The sequence below is a fragment of the Bufo gargarizans genome, chromosome 4 (genome assembly GCF_014858855.1).
Source record: "Bufo gargarizans isolate SCDJY-AF-19 chromosome 4, ASM1485885v1, whole genome shotgun sequence".
NCBI classification, from domain to species: Eukaryota; Metazoa; Chordata; class Amphibia; order Anura; family Bufonidae; genus Bufo; species Bufo gargarizans.
In genome coordinates, this window is record NC_058083.1 from 452507843 (window position 1) to 452521836 (window position 13994).

A 13994-nucleotide genomic window follows, 5' to 3' on the forward strand; every position below is an offset into this window, starting at 1 on the left:
AAATAACTCATATTATCAAGTCAACTAAAAATAATAAATCTCCTGGCCCAGATGGATTGATCAATGAATATTTTAAAACCTTAGAAAAAATACTATCTCCCTATCTTTTATCTAGCTTCTCCCACATAATGTCAACCGGGAACATACCACCTGAAATGCTCCAGGCCACTATAGTAGCTCTTCCTAAACCAGGAAAATCTCCTGACAAACCAGGGAATTTCCGACCTATTTCTCTCCTGAATGTTAAAATTTAATTAAACTATTAAAATTTATTCTAAACTATTATCCAATAGTGTCTCCCCTGATTCCTTACCTGGTCCACCATGATCAAGTGGGTTTTGTTAAATCTAAACAAACGCTAGATGGTATCCCTTCATCTTCCCATGTCTGTTGGAGATGTTCATCAGCAGAAGCGGATATGGAGCACATATGGTGGAAATGCAGGGAAATCAAACCCGTTTGGACCTCAATTAATACAATTTTAACCTAAATATGCAAAACTCCAATTTCCCTATCAATGGCGCAAAGCCTACTTTCTATTAATTTCGATTCCCTCCCAGATTCTTTCCGAACAGTTATCATTCATATGATTATAGCAACCAGAATGAAAATTACCCACTACTGGAAAAACCCAAACCCTCCTCCGTTAATGGAAATAGTGAACTCTATGAAATGATTAACGCCTCAGTCTCCAATAAATTAGCCAGGTTTAAGGTTAAGTGGCATAACTGGCTTCACTCTCAATTCAACAAAGTTTCACTATTTTCGTGATATAATGTCGAGCATACTACTCCTTGTCCCCTTATTTATACAGTATTTCACAAAAGTGAGTACACCCCTTACATTTTTATAAATATTTTATTCTGTATGGTCTTGGCCACCGTGCTGCAGCTCAGTTTCAGTTGGCAATCTTCTTGTAGCCCAGGCCATCTTTATGTAGAGCAACAATTAATTTTTTCGGATTCTCAGAGTTCTTTGCCATGAGGTGCTATGTTGAATTTCCAATGACCAGAGTGTGAGAGCTATAACACCAAATTTAACAGACCTGCTTCCCCATTCACACCTAAGACCTTGTAACACTAACGAATCACATGACACCGGGGAGGGAAAATGGCACAATTTGGCCATTTTCACTTAGGGGTTTACTTGCTTTTGTTGCCAGCGGTTTAGACCATAATGGAGGTGTGTTGAGTTATTTTGAGGGCACACCAAATTTACACTGTTATACAAGCTGTACACCAGGGATGTCAAACTCGTGGCCCTCCAGCTGTTGCAAAACTACAACTCCCATCATGCCTGGGCATACTACAGCAATCAGGGAATGATGGGAGTTGTAGTTTTGCAACATCTGGAGGGCCATGAGTTTGACATCCATGCTGTACACTGACTACCATACATTGCATCAAAGTGTCATATTTTCAGTGTTGTCCAAAGAAAAGATATAATAAAATATGTAAAAAAAAATGTGAGGGATGTGCTCACTTTTGTGAGATACTGTATCCCCTTTTCTTCCTTTGTTATTATTTAATTTGGACAAGTTAATTATATTGTAATGTTTCTTTTTTTCTTGTGTCCCTCTGTTAATGGGACTATGAGGATCATGCAAGATCAGATCAATGTTTGGAAAAGAAAGTAACACAAAGCATATTCTTGTATGTAATACTTTATTTTATTATTAAAAACAATGTTTAAAAAAATAAAATAAAATAAATAAATAAATGAGAATTAATCAAAGTTCCAGTTCATTGAAACCAGTGAGGAATAAAGTGCAAGTATATTAGAAAGTTGCAGTCATGATGTAATGAGGATGGTGAAGAGAATTATCTGCATGATCCTACTCCTGTATTTTTCCTTGATTGCCTTTTATTAGGTAGAAAGCATTTTCCCTCTAAAATGTGCAGATTTGTTTTTCATTTAGTTTCTTTATTTTTGCAGGGTGTTGGGTGGTGGAAGTATGAATTCTGTTATGGAAAATATGTCCATCAATATCATGAGGTAAGTGCAGCTACTGTTTTTAATCTAGATAGCATCTTTCTTTTAAAAGCTACAGGAACAATGGAAGTGAAGATCCTAGAGAAGCAATATAACTTTATCTGAGATTGTGCTGTGGTCATATGTACAGCACTAAAACCAGTAGACACTGCAATAACACGAGACCACTTTACATTTTGCATTTCACTGTCAAGGACACAGTTTATAAACCTGATAAATCAGTGGTCTCCAACCAGAAGGTCTCTAGCCTTTGGGAAGCTACAAGTCCTACTATGAATTGACAGTTGCAGACTGTCAAGGTATGATGGAAGTTGTAGTTCAGGGATGCTCAACCTGCAGCCTTCCAGCTGTTGTAAAACTACAATTCCCACCATGCCTTGCTGTAGGCTGATAGCTGTAGGCTGTCTGGGCATGCCGGGAGTTGTAGTTTTGCAACAGCTGGAGGGCCGCAGGTTGGAGACTGAATCGAGAGCATATGCGTTTAGAACAATTATGTTAAGTATATCAGAACATGATTCTACAGTATATACTTTGGTATACAAAACTGCACGGAATTAGCGCTATGTATAGTGGGGGATATTTATCAAAACTGGTGTAAAGGAAAACTGGCTCAGTTGCCCATAGCAACCAATCAGATTCCAACTTTCATTTTCCAAAGGAGCTCTGAAAAATGAAAGGTGGGATTTTATTTTTATTTTTTCCTTTACATCAGTTCTGATAAATCTCCCTCAATGTGTGTGCATATGAAAATGCTGCATTGGTATATTTCATAGCCAGTTACTTAATGGCTGATTTAATGCATTTCTTTCTTGGCTTTTGATATGCAGGATAAGGATACTGGCAGAACAACCCTTGTTGTTGGCACTTGGAAAGAAGAACAACATTTTGAATGGGCCAGAAAAAATGTTCCAAGGTTGTACCATCCCCCTGACGAGGGCGCGCAGAGCGTTAGGTAAGTCTTTTGTTGTACATCCGTGTCTTACCTTTTAATCATAACTGTTCCATACACTGTACAGTTATTAGAGCCTGTGGTTGGCAACAGCTGACTGGTGGGGGTGCAAGGCATCCGACCCCCACCGATCTGATATTGGTGACATATCCTCAGGAAAAGTCTTGGCAGAATCCCCTGTAAGCCCCTTTTACATGGGCCGATGATTGGGTGAATGAATAAATGTTTGTTCCCAATCATTGCCCCTTGTAAACATGCTGACAAATGAGCAAATTCTCATTTGTTGGTGATCGTATGTTTTAAATTGATTGAACGTTGCAACGGCCGCACACGGACAAATGCCGCCCACCCGTGACTGCCAAGTTAAGTCTGACATATCGCCTTCAAAATTGTGTGGCTTTTGGCCACTGCATGCGGATGGGGTTTTGTCCACATACAGAACATTTTACCGTACCCTTATGCGGGCATTAAAATACTTGTTTACCCAATGAGATGTGCTGCCAACCAATGCCGACTGAATGGAGAACAACTATTGTATTTGTCCCCATGTCGACATATGGTGTCATCATCCGATGCTCTTTAATCTGCCCGTGTTGTAAAGGGACCTTTAGCATTAGGATTGCTGCACTGCTATCATGGCTTAAATTTTTACAGAATCCATGACAGTTTCATGTTTTTCTGACTGTCAGGGCAGAAGAAACCTGCTAGAAAGTAAGCCTAATAAAAGTTTAAACAAATGGGGTCATTTATCAAACTGGAACTGGCTTAGTTGCCCATAGCAACCAATCAGATTCCACCTTCTATTTTTGACAGCTCCTCTGGAAAATGAAAGGTGGAATCTGATTGGTTGCTATGGGCAACTAAGCCAGTTCTACTTTACACCAGTTTGATAAAATTACTTCAAAAGTCCTTACCTTGGACTTGTGGTGATTTTTTTTTCAGGTTTCCTTGTACCACAAATGTGTAGATAGTACATACATGTTATCGTGAGATTTGGTCAGTTATTAGTGAATAGGAAGTGCAACAGTCTGATGGCGGATAGGTAACTGCACCATATTGATCTTTTTTTTCATAGTAGCCAATCAGATTCACTCTTTATTTTCAAAGGGGTCTCTAAAAAATTAGAACAGGAATTGCATTGGGCAACTGCTCTACGTCCCTTGCACCAGTTTTGATAAATCTGTCCCAATGTTCTTTACACTTCATTTTGTTTCTCTGTGAATCTAGTTTGTCTTTCATGCATATTTTTGCCTGTCTTTAGAGAAAAATGGAACAGATGTATAAAATCTAAATGAAACTTTTCTTACAGAATGGTGTCACATTTCTATGGTGGTGGCGATATCTGCGAACTGACAAATAAGCCTAGGCAGGTGATCGTAAAACTAAAGTGAGTGTTGTTTGTTCGCCTGTAATCTCTGCACTGTCATTTATGTTGTCTTTATGGAAACACTCAACTGTTTGCTCTTTTGACTCTTTTTAGGTGTAAAGAGTCCGAGTCTCCCCATGCTGTCACTGTATATATGCTCGAGCCACAGACTTGTCAGTACATACTTGGCGTAAGTATATGTCACTTTTTATTTTCAGTATATTTTGATGTACATACAGTACAGACCAAAAGTTTGGACACACCTTCTCATTCAAAGAGTTTTCTTTATTTTCATGACTATGAAAATTGTAGATTCACACTGAAGGCATCAAAACTATGAATTAACACATGTGGCATTATATACATAACAAAAAAGTGTGAAACAACTGAAAATATGTCATATTCTAGGTTCTTCAAAGTAGCCACCTTTTGCTTTGATTACTGCTTTGCACACTCTTGGCATTCTCTTCATTAGCTTCAAGAGGTAGTCATCTGAAATGGTCTTCCAACAGTCTTGAAGGAGTTCCCAGAGATGCTTAGCACTTGTTGGCCCTTTTGCCTTCACTCTGCGGTCCAGCTTCCCCCGATTTGGGTTCAGGTCCGGTGATTGTGGAGGCCAGGTCATCTGGCGTAGCACCCCATCACTCTCCTTCATGGTCAAATAGCCCTTACACAGCCTGGAGGTGTGTTTGGGGTGATTGTCCTGTTGAAAAATAAATGATGGTCCAACTAAACGCAAACTGGATGGAATAGCATGCCGCTGCAAGATGCTGTGGTAGCCATGCTGGTTCAGTATGCCTTCAATTTTGAATAAATCCCCAACAGTGTCACCAGCAAAGCACCCTCACACCATCACACCTCCTCTTCTATGCTTCACGGTGGGAACCAGGCATGTAGAGGCCATCCTTTCACTTTTTCTGCGTCGCACAAATACACGGTGGTTGGAACCAAAGATCTCAAATTTGGACTCATCAGACTAAAGCACATATTTCCACTGGTCTAATGTCCATTCCTTGTGTTCTTTAGCCCAAACAAGTCTCTTCTGCTTGTTGCCTCTCCTTAGCAGTGGTTTCCTAGCAGATATTCTACCATGAAGGCCTGATTCACACAGTCGCCTCTTAACAGTTGTTCTAGAGATGTGTCTGCTGCTAGAACTCTCTGTGGCATTGACCTGGTCTCTAATCTGAGCTGCTGTTAACCTGCTATTTCTGAGGCTGGTGACTTGGATGAACTTATCCTCCGCAGCAGAGGTGACTCTTGGTCTTCCTTTCCTGGGGCGGTCCGCATGTGAGCCAGTTTCTTTGTAGTGCTTGATGGTTTTTGTGACTGCACTTGGGGACACTTTTAAAGTTTTTCCCAAATTTCTTAAAGTAATGATGGCCACTAGTTTTTCTTTACTTAGCTGCTTTTTTCTTGCCATAATACTAATTCTAACAGTCTATTCAGTAGGACTATCAGCTGTGTATCCACCTGACTTCTCCACAACGCAACTGATAGTCCCAGCCCCATTTTTAAGGCAAGAAATCCCACTTATTAAACCTGACAAGGCAGACCTGTGAAGTGAAAACCATTTCAGGTGACTACCTCTTGAAGCTCATCAAGAGAATGCCAAGAGTGTGCAAAGCAGTAATCAAAGCAAAAGGTGGCTACTTTGAAGAACCTAGAATATTACATATTTTCAGTTGTTTCACACTTTTTTGTTATGTATATAATTCCACATGTGTTAATTCATAGTTTTGATGCCTTCAGTGTGAATCTACAATTTTCATAGTTAGGAAAATAAAGAAAACTCTTTGAATGAGAAGGTGTGTCAAAACTTTTGGTCTGTACTGTGCATACCAACCTTTACAATATTGCCACGATAGTCCTGCGAATCAGGCAACCAAAGGGGCCAGGCTTATGCAAACCCCGCCCATAGGTGGGGGGTTCCTGGAGTAGGAGCTTAACTACCTGTTTTTTTTTACTTTTGAAATACCTAAATCAGTCCCAACAAGACTGAAAGGTGGATGAAATGGGACCTGTCTGATAAGTGCATTTATCTAGGAAGTACATAATCTACAATAATATTTTTTTTTCTCGCCCATATTCATTGGGGGACACAGAGACCTTGGGTATAGCTATGTCCTCTAGGAGGCGTTGACACTAGATAAAGCTGTTAGCTCCTCCCCTGGTAGCTATACCCCCTCCAGCCTGGAGAGAGAGCTTCAGTTTTCTCTAGTGTCAATAGGAGGCAAGACCTCCCTGCTCTGCAGGGATCTCCTGAAGATTTTTTTTTTTTTTTCCTTCCTTTTCAGATGGGACAACAGTGGTCGCCTCGCCTCCCTGTTCTCCCGGGGTCGAGTTGCGCCAGTGCCGATTCTGCACTGCTGCCCCCCCCACAGAAGACAAAGTGGACCAGGGCAGCCTCGCTCCCCTGCATCCCGCCAGCCAAGGGGTCACCTAGGTCCGCCAAAGAGAAGACCCTCCCGCCATACCAGACGCCTGCCACTCCGGTGCCAGCTGCTGAGGAGGTGACCCTGCTGGAAAAGGTGACCTTGAGGGTCCACTTCGGGAGGGTGAAGAGAAGAGGATGAGAGAGGTGAGTACATGGGACTAGGTGAGTATGAAGACCTCTTCCCCCTCCCTCCATCTTTGACAGTCTGGGTCGCCCTATGGTTAACGGCCAGGGGGCTTTAATCTACTATGACAAGACCCCTAAAAGAGAGAAGGGGTTAATCCGGCGGGCACCATGCGACACGCGGTCCCCCTTTTCACTTGCCCTCTAGGCCGACTGCTTCCGGCTCATAGAGGGTTAATGTATCTTCTCCCCGGGCACCTCCGGCGAAAGACTGGGCGCAGTCCGTCTCCACTGGCTGCAGTATCCTTTAATTTACTCTTTCGGGAGCAGGCGTCACGCACGCAGCTCCGAAAGGGTTAACGCCCCTGGCTGTTCGCGGACATCTGACCCCTTGCGGTAGTCTCGCGCCGAGGGGCACTTACTTAACATGGACCTCCGGCTGTCACGATTCCGGCGGCGGGGTGAACATCCCGGTCCTCTGGGCGCCGCTGCAAATTTAGGCCCCGGCTTCTCTTGGGGCCTATAGGCTTCCTTCCCCTGTTCCTTCCCGGCCGCGGTGCGGCTTCTCAGGCGGGATGTGTGTCGCGCTCCGCTCCGGGTCCCTCCACCCTCCGGCTGACTTCAGTACAGAGGGGGAGGGTCCGGGGTGGCTGTGCACGGTACTTTAGGCCCTGGTTTCGCGACCTGCTAGGCCGCGACTCAGAGGGGGAGGGTGGCGGGCTGGCGCGAATTCTTCCCGCCTAGCTGCCGCTGCCCCCCCCCATCAGCACCGCCCCTGGACCTAATGTCGTTATTGGTTAACCCTTTCCGGCCAGCCACTTCTGTTGGGCCAGCTCCGGATTATCAGGGGTTGGATGGCCTGGGAAAAATAAAATTGCTTATTGCACTGTTAACCCCTTCCTGCCTCTTATCCACTTGAGGCTAGGCAGACCAGTTTAAAAAAAAAAAAAAAAAAAAAGGTTAAATGAAGCTGGAAATACATGTCTACCTCCATTCAGGCCCTACTCCCCTCAGTCATGTCCACTCTGACTGTGCGGCACAAAAATGGGCCCGTGTCCTGCCCCGGACATGTGACTACCTCTCTTACCGTAGTTTCCCACTCCGCCCTCTGGGCCGTTTGGTTGATAATCCTCCACCTGCGTAGTCCAGTGGAGGACCTCTGACAGTTCCCAACCCACCCTCAGGGGAAGCTTGGTTGATTCTTTCCACCGGTGCAATGCAGTTGAGGACCGCTGCAATTACCAATCCACCCTCCGGGGTCATTGGTCATGATTCTCCACCTGCTCAATACAGCGGAGAGCCTCTGGAACTCCCATTCCACCCTCCGGGGTCGTTTGGTTGGTAGTTCTCCACCTGTTCGATACAGCGGAAAGCCTCCACAATTCCTAATCCACCCTCCGGGGTTGTTTGGTTGATAATTCTCCGCCTGCTCAATACAGCGGAGAACCTCTGGAATTCCCATTCCACCCTCTGGGGTCGTTTGGTTGATAACTCTCCACCTTCGCAACTCACAGGAGGACAGCTGAAGTATTCCCGTAATTCTCCACCTGCGCAATTCAGTTAAGGATCTCTGCGGGATCCCAATCCGTCCTCCGGTGCCGTTTGGTCGATATGCTCTACCTGAGCCATACTGTGGAGAACCTCTGGAATTCCCAATCCACCCCATGGGGTCGTTTGGTTGATAATTCCCCACCTGCGCGATTCCAGTGGGGGGAAAAGACTGGAAATTCCCAATCCACCCTCTAGGGTTGTTGGGTTGATAATTTTCCGCGGGTTCCTTTGGTATACAGGACCTCTGTTCCCAATCCACCCCCAGGTAGTTTGGTTGATAAGCCCCAACTGCGCAGTCCGCGACTGCTAGGGGCGATTTTCTAATGCATATACCTGCGCGCAAGCGGACCACAGCAGGTCGTCTTCTCCTCGATATCTCCACACCCCCTCCCTTCCTCCCAGGGTCACGCTCGGGTGCACCCTCTCTCACGGGAGTGGGTCCGCCCGAAGAGGGGGGGGGGGTGAGGAGAATCACTGATTCGGGCCTTGACGTGAATCCGAATCAATCTCCTTAGGTTGCGTCTACGGTGGCCAGTAGCACTTGTCGTGGGCATTACCCCCTTCCTTAGGCGGTATAGTTGCACCACTACGATACGGTTTTCACCTTTATACTTTGTCCCCTGCCATGGGTGGACTAGGTACAATAACACTATTTTCAGTGCATTCCCCCTTCTGTAGGTGGCGGAATTGTACCTCCACTGGGTTCTGTACCTGCCGTGTTCATTAGCTCCTTCCATTGGTGGAGCGATTCCATTCTCACTGGTCACAAGGGGTACTGTATCCATTACCTCCTGTCTCGGGTGCTAATTGCTCTCCCATAGGGTACAGGATTGCCATATGCACTAGTTTTCACCGTGGATATTAACCCCCCTTCTGGTGGGGTGTCTGCCTGTGGCACCAGTTTGGATACGGTCCGACTGTCGCACTATCCTTCCTTAGGCGGAGTGTTGCGCGTCATTGTTCTTACTACTTGCCTTACCCTCTTTCGCTAGTGATCACTAGCGGGGGAGTATCTGTACATCTTCAGATTCTGCAATTCAACGGCGCCACGGCTCTAGGTGCCTGCGCTTATTTCATTGGGGGCGTGGCGACAGTCGGTACTTGACGGTGCTCGGTACACTTACTCTAGTACTATATGAGTTCCGCCAGTGCATACGGTGGCTATTCCTCATTGTGTTCCTTGGAGCTGGTTTTGGGCAGGATTATAACTCCTGCCCAAACCCACTTGTGTCCTAGGGGCTCCCATCTCTATGGGTTTCCATTGTCCCAATCGGGAACGGTGTTGTCCGCATCAGTAGTGGTGCGTACACCATTGCACATATCTGGTTTGCGTGCCAACGGGCCAAGTGTTACACTGACTCCTTACTCTCTTCCACCATTCCTGATGTGGGAAGTGTTTGGGTTGGCACTCTGGTTTAGCTTTGCAGCCTATTCAGCCTGTGCGGGTACTAGCGTTCGCAGTCGCTACAGTGGGGCATTCTATCAGGTAGGGGTTCTACCCTGACGCTTGCTGGGCAGTTGTTCCTGTTCAGCGCCCTTCCCGGGTGGAGCGTTTAAAGTTAGCTCTCCTTCCCTGGGGCGGTATGGTACCGTGGCTTCTACCGGATTCCTCTACGGTATGGGGGTCCTGTAGTAGCCATTGCGTAATCTGGCTCCTCCTGTACGGCTCCTTCGTCAGTTGACGGATTCTTCTGTCTCCGTATTCGGTGGCGTACGCTGCATAGGCTCCTCCTTTGGCGGGGTATGGCATCCCTGCTTTCATCCGGTGGCTACTTCTGTATACTGCTAGTCTCGGATGGGGAACGGACTTCGTCCTTCCCCCTTCTCTTTTTTCTTTTTCTTTCGGTCTCGTGCCGGACCGACTGTTGGCCTGTGGCGTTCCTGTATTCCTCCTTCTACAGGTGACTCCTACCATTGGTCCTGGGCGCGCTACCGGTGTGTACCACTACCTCTCGATACTTGACTGGTGTCGGCATGTCTGTCCGATGTAGTCATGCCTTTTCGCTACGCATTCCGTGACTAGACTATGAGACTCCCCACGCCAGGATGTGCGGGGGTGCTGTCGCGTCTGTTGATGGAGTTTTGTTCCTGGAACGGGACACCCCTTCTCTTCTTCCTCCTTAAGGCAGAAGTTTTTCTCTAATCTTGGTTTGGTTGTTTGCTTCCGTCAAGCGGTTTTGCTACACCGTCGATACACGGTCGCTAACGGAGTTCTTCCGTCAATGATTCTCATATCGTCACTACCTTTGACTATCCAATGTGTTGATTCCTGGCTTGCGGTTGGGCATGCCTCATTCAGGCAGCTTCTCAGTCTCCCGTCACACCTGGTCGGCTCGGGGGGACATTGGTGGACCACTTCCGTTTCCGTGGAGCGCTTCCCCTTAGCAGGGGTGGATCCGGGGTTTTTTGCTTGGGCTTTGGTTCTTAGCTGGGTAGGTTCGGCACTGTGTGGCCTTCCAGCGTCCTCTGACCCACCCAGGGTCCTCAATTCCTTCCTACTGGGAATAGCCGTACGGTTCCTCCATGCCGTCCTCCTTTTACCGCCTTGGGATCAGACCTTGGTCTTTTTAGCACTCCGGAATTCTCCCCTTGAACCTGTCCTGGTTTTGCCAGGGGTAGGAGCTTCCCTGGGGCCGTTCTTCCTTTCTCCCGACGGTGATCTCTGATTTTCATCTCAATGAAGAATCTGGCCTTCTATCACTGCGTACCTCCCCTTCACACCCTAAGGAACAGGTGTTGGGTCGTTTGGCCGTTGTCAGGGCTCTGACTGTTTATTTGTCAGCCTCCAGTTCCTTCCGGCGTACGTGCTCGCCTTGGTTTTGTCCTTCCGGAGGGTCCTCGCATAACATTGGCGGCCTCCAGGGTGTCAATTGCACGTCTGCATTTGTTTGAACTTCTGTCCCCGGGGCAGGGTTCCACCCTTCAGTGTTGCGGCTCCTTTCACCAGAGGGGTTAGCGCTCTTGGGCTCGGATGGTTCAAGGTTCAGCCGCAGTTGTGCGGGGCGGCTACTGCCCTCCTCCGCTCATTCACAAATATTTGCCAAGTGCATACTTATGCATCGGCGGGCACCGCCTCTGGAGGCTTGGTCTTGCAGGCAGCAGTTTTCTGTTGCCTGCAGGGGCGATGGCTCCATGGGTCTGTGTTTCTTTCCCCCCCCTTGTGGACTGCTCTTGGACGTCCCAAGGTCTCTGTGTCCCCCAATGAATATGGGCGAGAAAAGGAGATTTTTGTATAACTTACCAGTAAAATCTCTTTCTCGCTCTTCATTGGGGGACACAGCACCCACCCAGTATTGTTGTTTGGTCACAGTTGTGGCAGTTGATGGTTTGAGCCTGTTGGGTCCTTGCCATGGTTGGTGTTCTGTGTTTTTTCTTAGCTTGCTTCTCCTACTGCTTCTCACAAACTGAAGCTCTCTCTCCAGGCTGGAGGGGGTATAGCTGCCAGGGGAGGAGCCAACAGCTTTTACTAGTGTCAACGACTCCTAGAGGACATAGCTATACCCAAGGTCTCTGTGTCCCCCAATGAAGAGCGAGAAAGAGATTTTACTGGTAAGTTATACAAAAATCTCCTTTTTTCCATTTTTCTCATTGTATGCATATCATGTCTCACATTTGAGGCATACATTGCAATTAAAATGGTAGCTTACTTAGATTACGTTCTCATCTGCGGTAAAGGTATCCGGCAGGCTGTAATGGCAAAGAAACAACCTGCCAGAGTTCACAGTATCCGGCATGGCAGGATAGGGCCGTGCACCGCCGGAGCCCATAGACTACAATGGGATCCAACAGTGATTCGACCGCTGGGTTTTGGACAGACAAAAACAGATGCATGCACAGTTTTTTATCCTGCCGAAACCCAGCACTCATGCCAGAAACCAGTCGGATCCCATTATAGTCAGTAGGCAGTATCTGCATAGGCCGGATCAGGCTGAACACCACCAGGCTGTTCCTCTGCCATGTGAAGTAGCCCTAGTTGAATTTTTGCCATTTGCCGAAAACAAAAATGTCACACCTGAAAAAAAATGACGGACCAATGAATAGACAAGGTGGAATTGTGAAATGTGCCATCAGCGTATGTTCCATGGAAAAAATGAATGTTTTCTTCATGTTCTCTTTAGGTGGAATCCCCAGTAATATGCAAGATTCTTGATACAGCTGATGAAAATGGGCTCCTCTCAATTCCCAACTGAGACAATAAATGAAGATTGTTCTGCTGGGACCTCTAATCAAGCAGCGGGATCAAGTGTACAAAATTTCGAAGAACATTTGTGTATATGTACGTGTGTATATATTGGATAATACAGATTTTAAATACAATAATCTTTTTTTATAGGTTTCTGAAACTTTTTTTCTTCAAGGCGTTTCATGATAATGACATTGTTACGGGTACTATATGAATATATGAGCTTTGTGTTATTGTTATAATGTTCTGCAGCAAGTGTTTCATGCTCTGCAGTATACACTATAAGGGAAATTTACTATGAAGTAAACATTTCAAGTCAGTTTTGCTAGAGTCTACGTCCCAAATTTGTCATATGTTTGATAACACATGATGCATCTGTAAAAATAACATTTCATTCTAGAGATGTTACTCCAGTTTTTACTTAACTCCCCAACTGGAGTGAGAGTTAACAATTTTTTGTGACTTTTTTAAGCAGTTGGATTTGGTAAATCTGGCGTCTCCTAACTACAGCGGGGAACATAAGTATTGATACATTGGTGACTTTGCAAGTTTTTCCTCCTACAAAGAATGGAGAGGTCTGTAAATTTTATTGTAGGCACACTTCAACTGTGAGAGACAGAATCTAAAAAAATAATAAAATCCAGAGAATCACTGACAGACTTTCCTGTAGTTGTTGACCAAGTTTGCACACACTGCAGCAGGGGTTTTGGCCCACTCCTCCATACAGATCTTCTCTAGATATTTCAGGTTTCGGGGCTGTCGCTGGGCTACATTGAGTTTCATCTCCCTCCTAAGATTTTTGATTGGGTTCAGGTTTGCAGACTGGCTAGGCCACTCCAGGACTTTGAAATGCTTCTTACAGAGCCACTCCTTAGTTGCCCAGGCTGTGTGTTTTGGGTCATTGTCATGCTGGAATATCCAGCCCCAACCCATCTTCAATGCTCTTACTGAGGGAAGGAGGTTGTTGCTGCAGTCGTCCTGTCTCATTTGCAGAAAAAAAAAACCATGCTTTACGGCTGGGACTGTGTTCTTAGGGTTGTACTCATCCTTCTTCTTCTTCCAAACACGGTGAGTGGAGTTAATACCAAAAAGTTCTATTTTAACCTCATCTGACCACCTGACGATCTCCCATGCCTCCTCTGGATCATCTATATGGTCATTGGCAAACTTCAAACAGCCCTGGACATGTGCTGGCGTGAGCAGGGGGATCTTGCGTGCCCTACAGGATTTTAAACAATGGCGTCATAGTTTGTTACTAATGGTAATCTTTGAGACTGTGGTCCCAGCTCTCTTCAGGTCATTGACAAGGTCCTCCTGTGTAGTTCTGGGCTGATTCCTGGCCTTTCTGAGAATTATCCTTAACGCAACAAGGCGAGATTTTTCATGGAGCCCCACA

General features: G+C 46.0%; 1 protein-coding gene across 1 annotated transcript in view; it reads left to right on the forward strand.

Moving 5' to 3' along the window:
- The window catches only part of ERLEC1 (endoplasmic reticulum lectin 1), a 42106-nt gene extending 29189 nt beyond the window's left edge, over positions 1–12917 (forward strand). The window contains exons 10-14 of the mRNA XM_044289597.1: positions 1936–1995; positions 2820–2944; positions 4251–4328; positions 4422–4497; positions 12534–12917. Of these exons, the coding sequence (XP_044145532.1) occupies positions 1936–1995; positions 2820–2944; positions 4251–4328; positions 4422–4497; positions 12534–12605 (411 nt within the window). The 3' untranslated portion in view covers positions 12606–12917. The remainder of the gene's footprint in view (positions 1–1935; positions 1996–2819; positions 2945–4250; positions 4329–4421; positions 4498–12533) is intronic.
- Positions 12918–13994: the final 1077 nt, after the last annotated feature.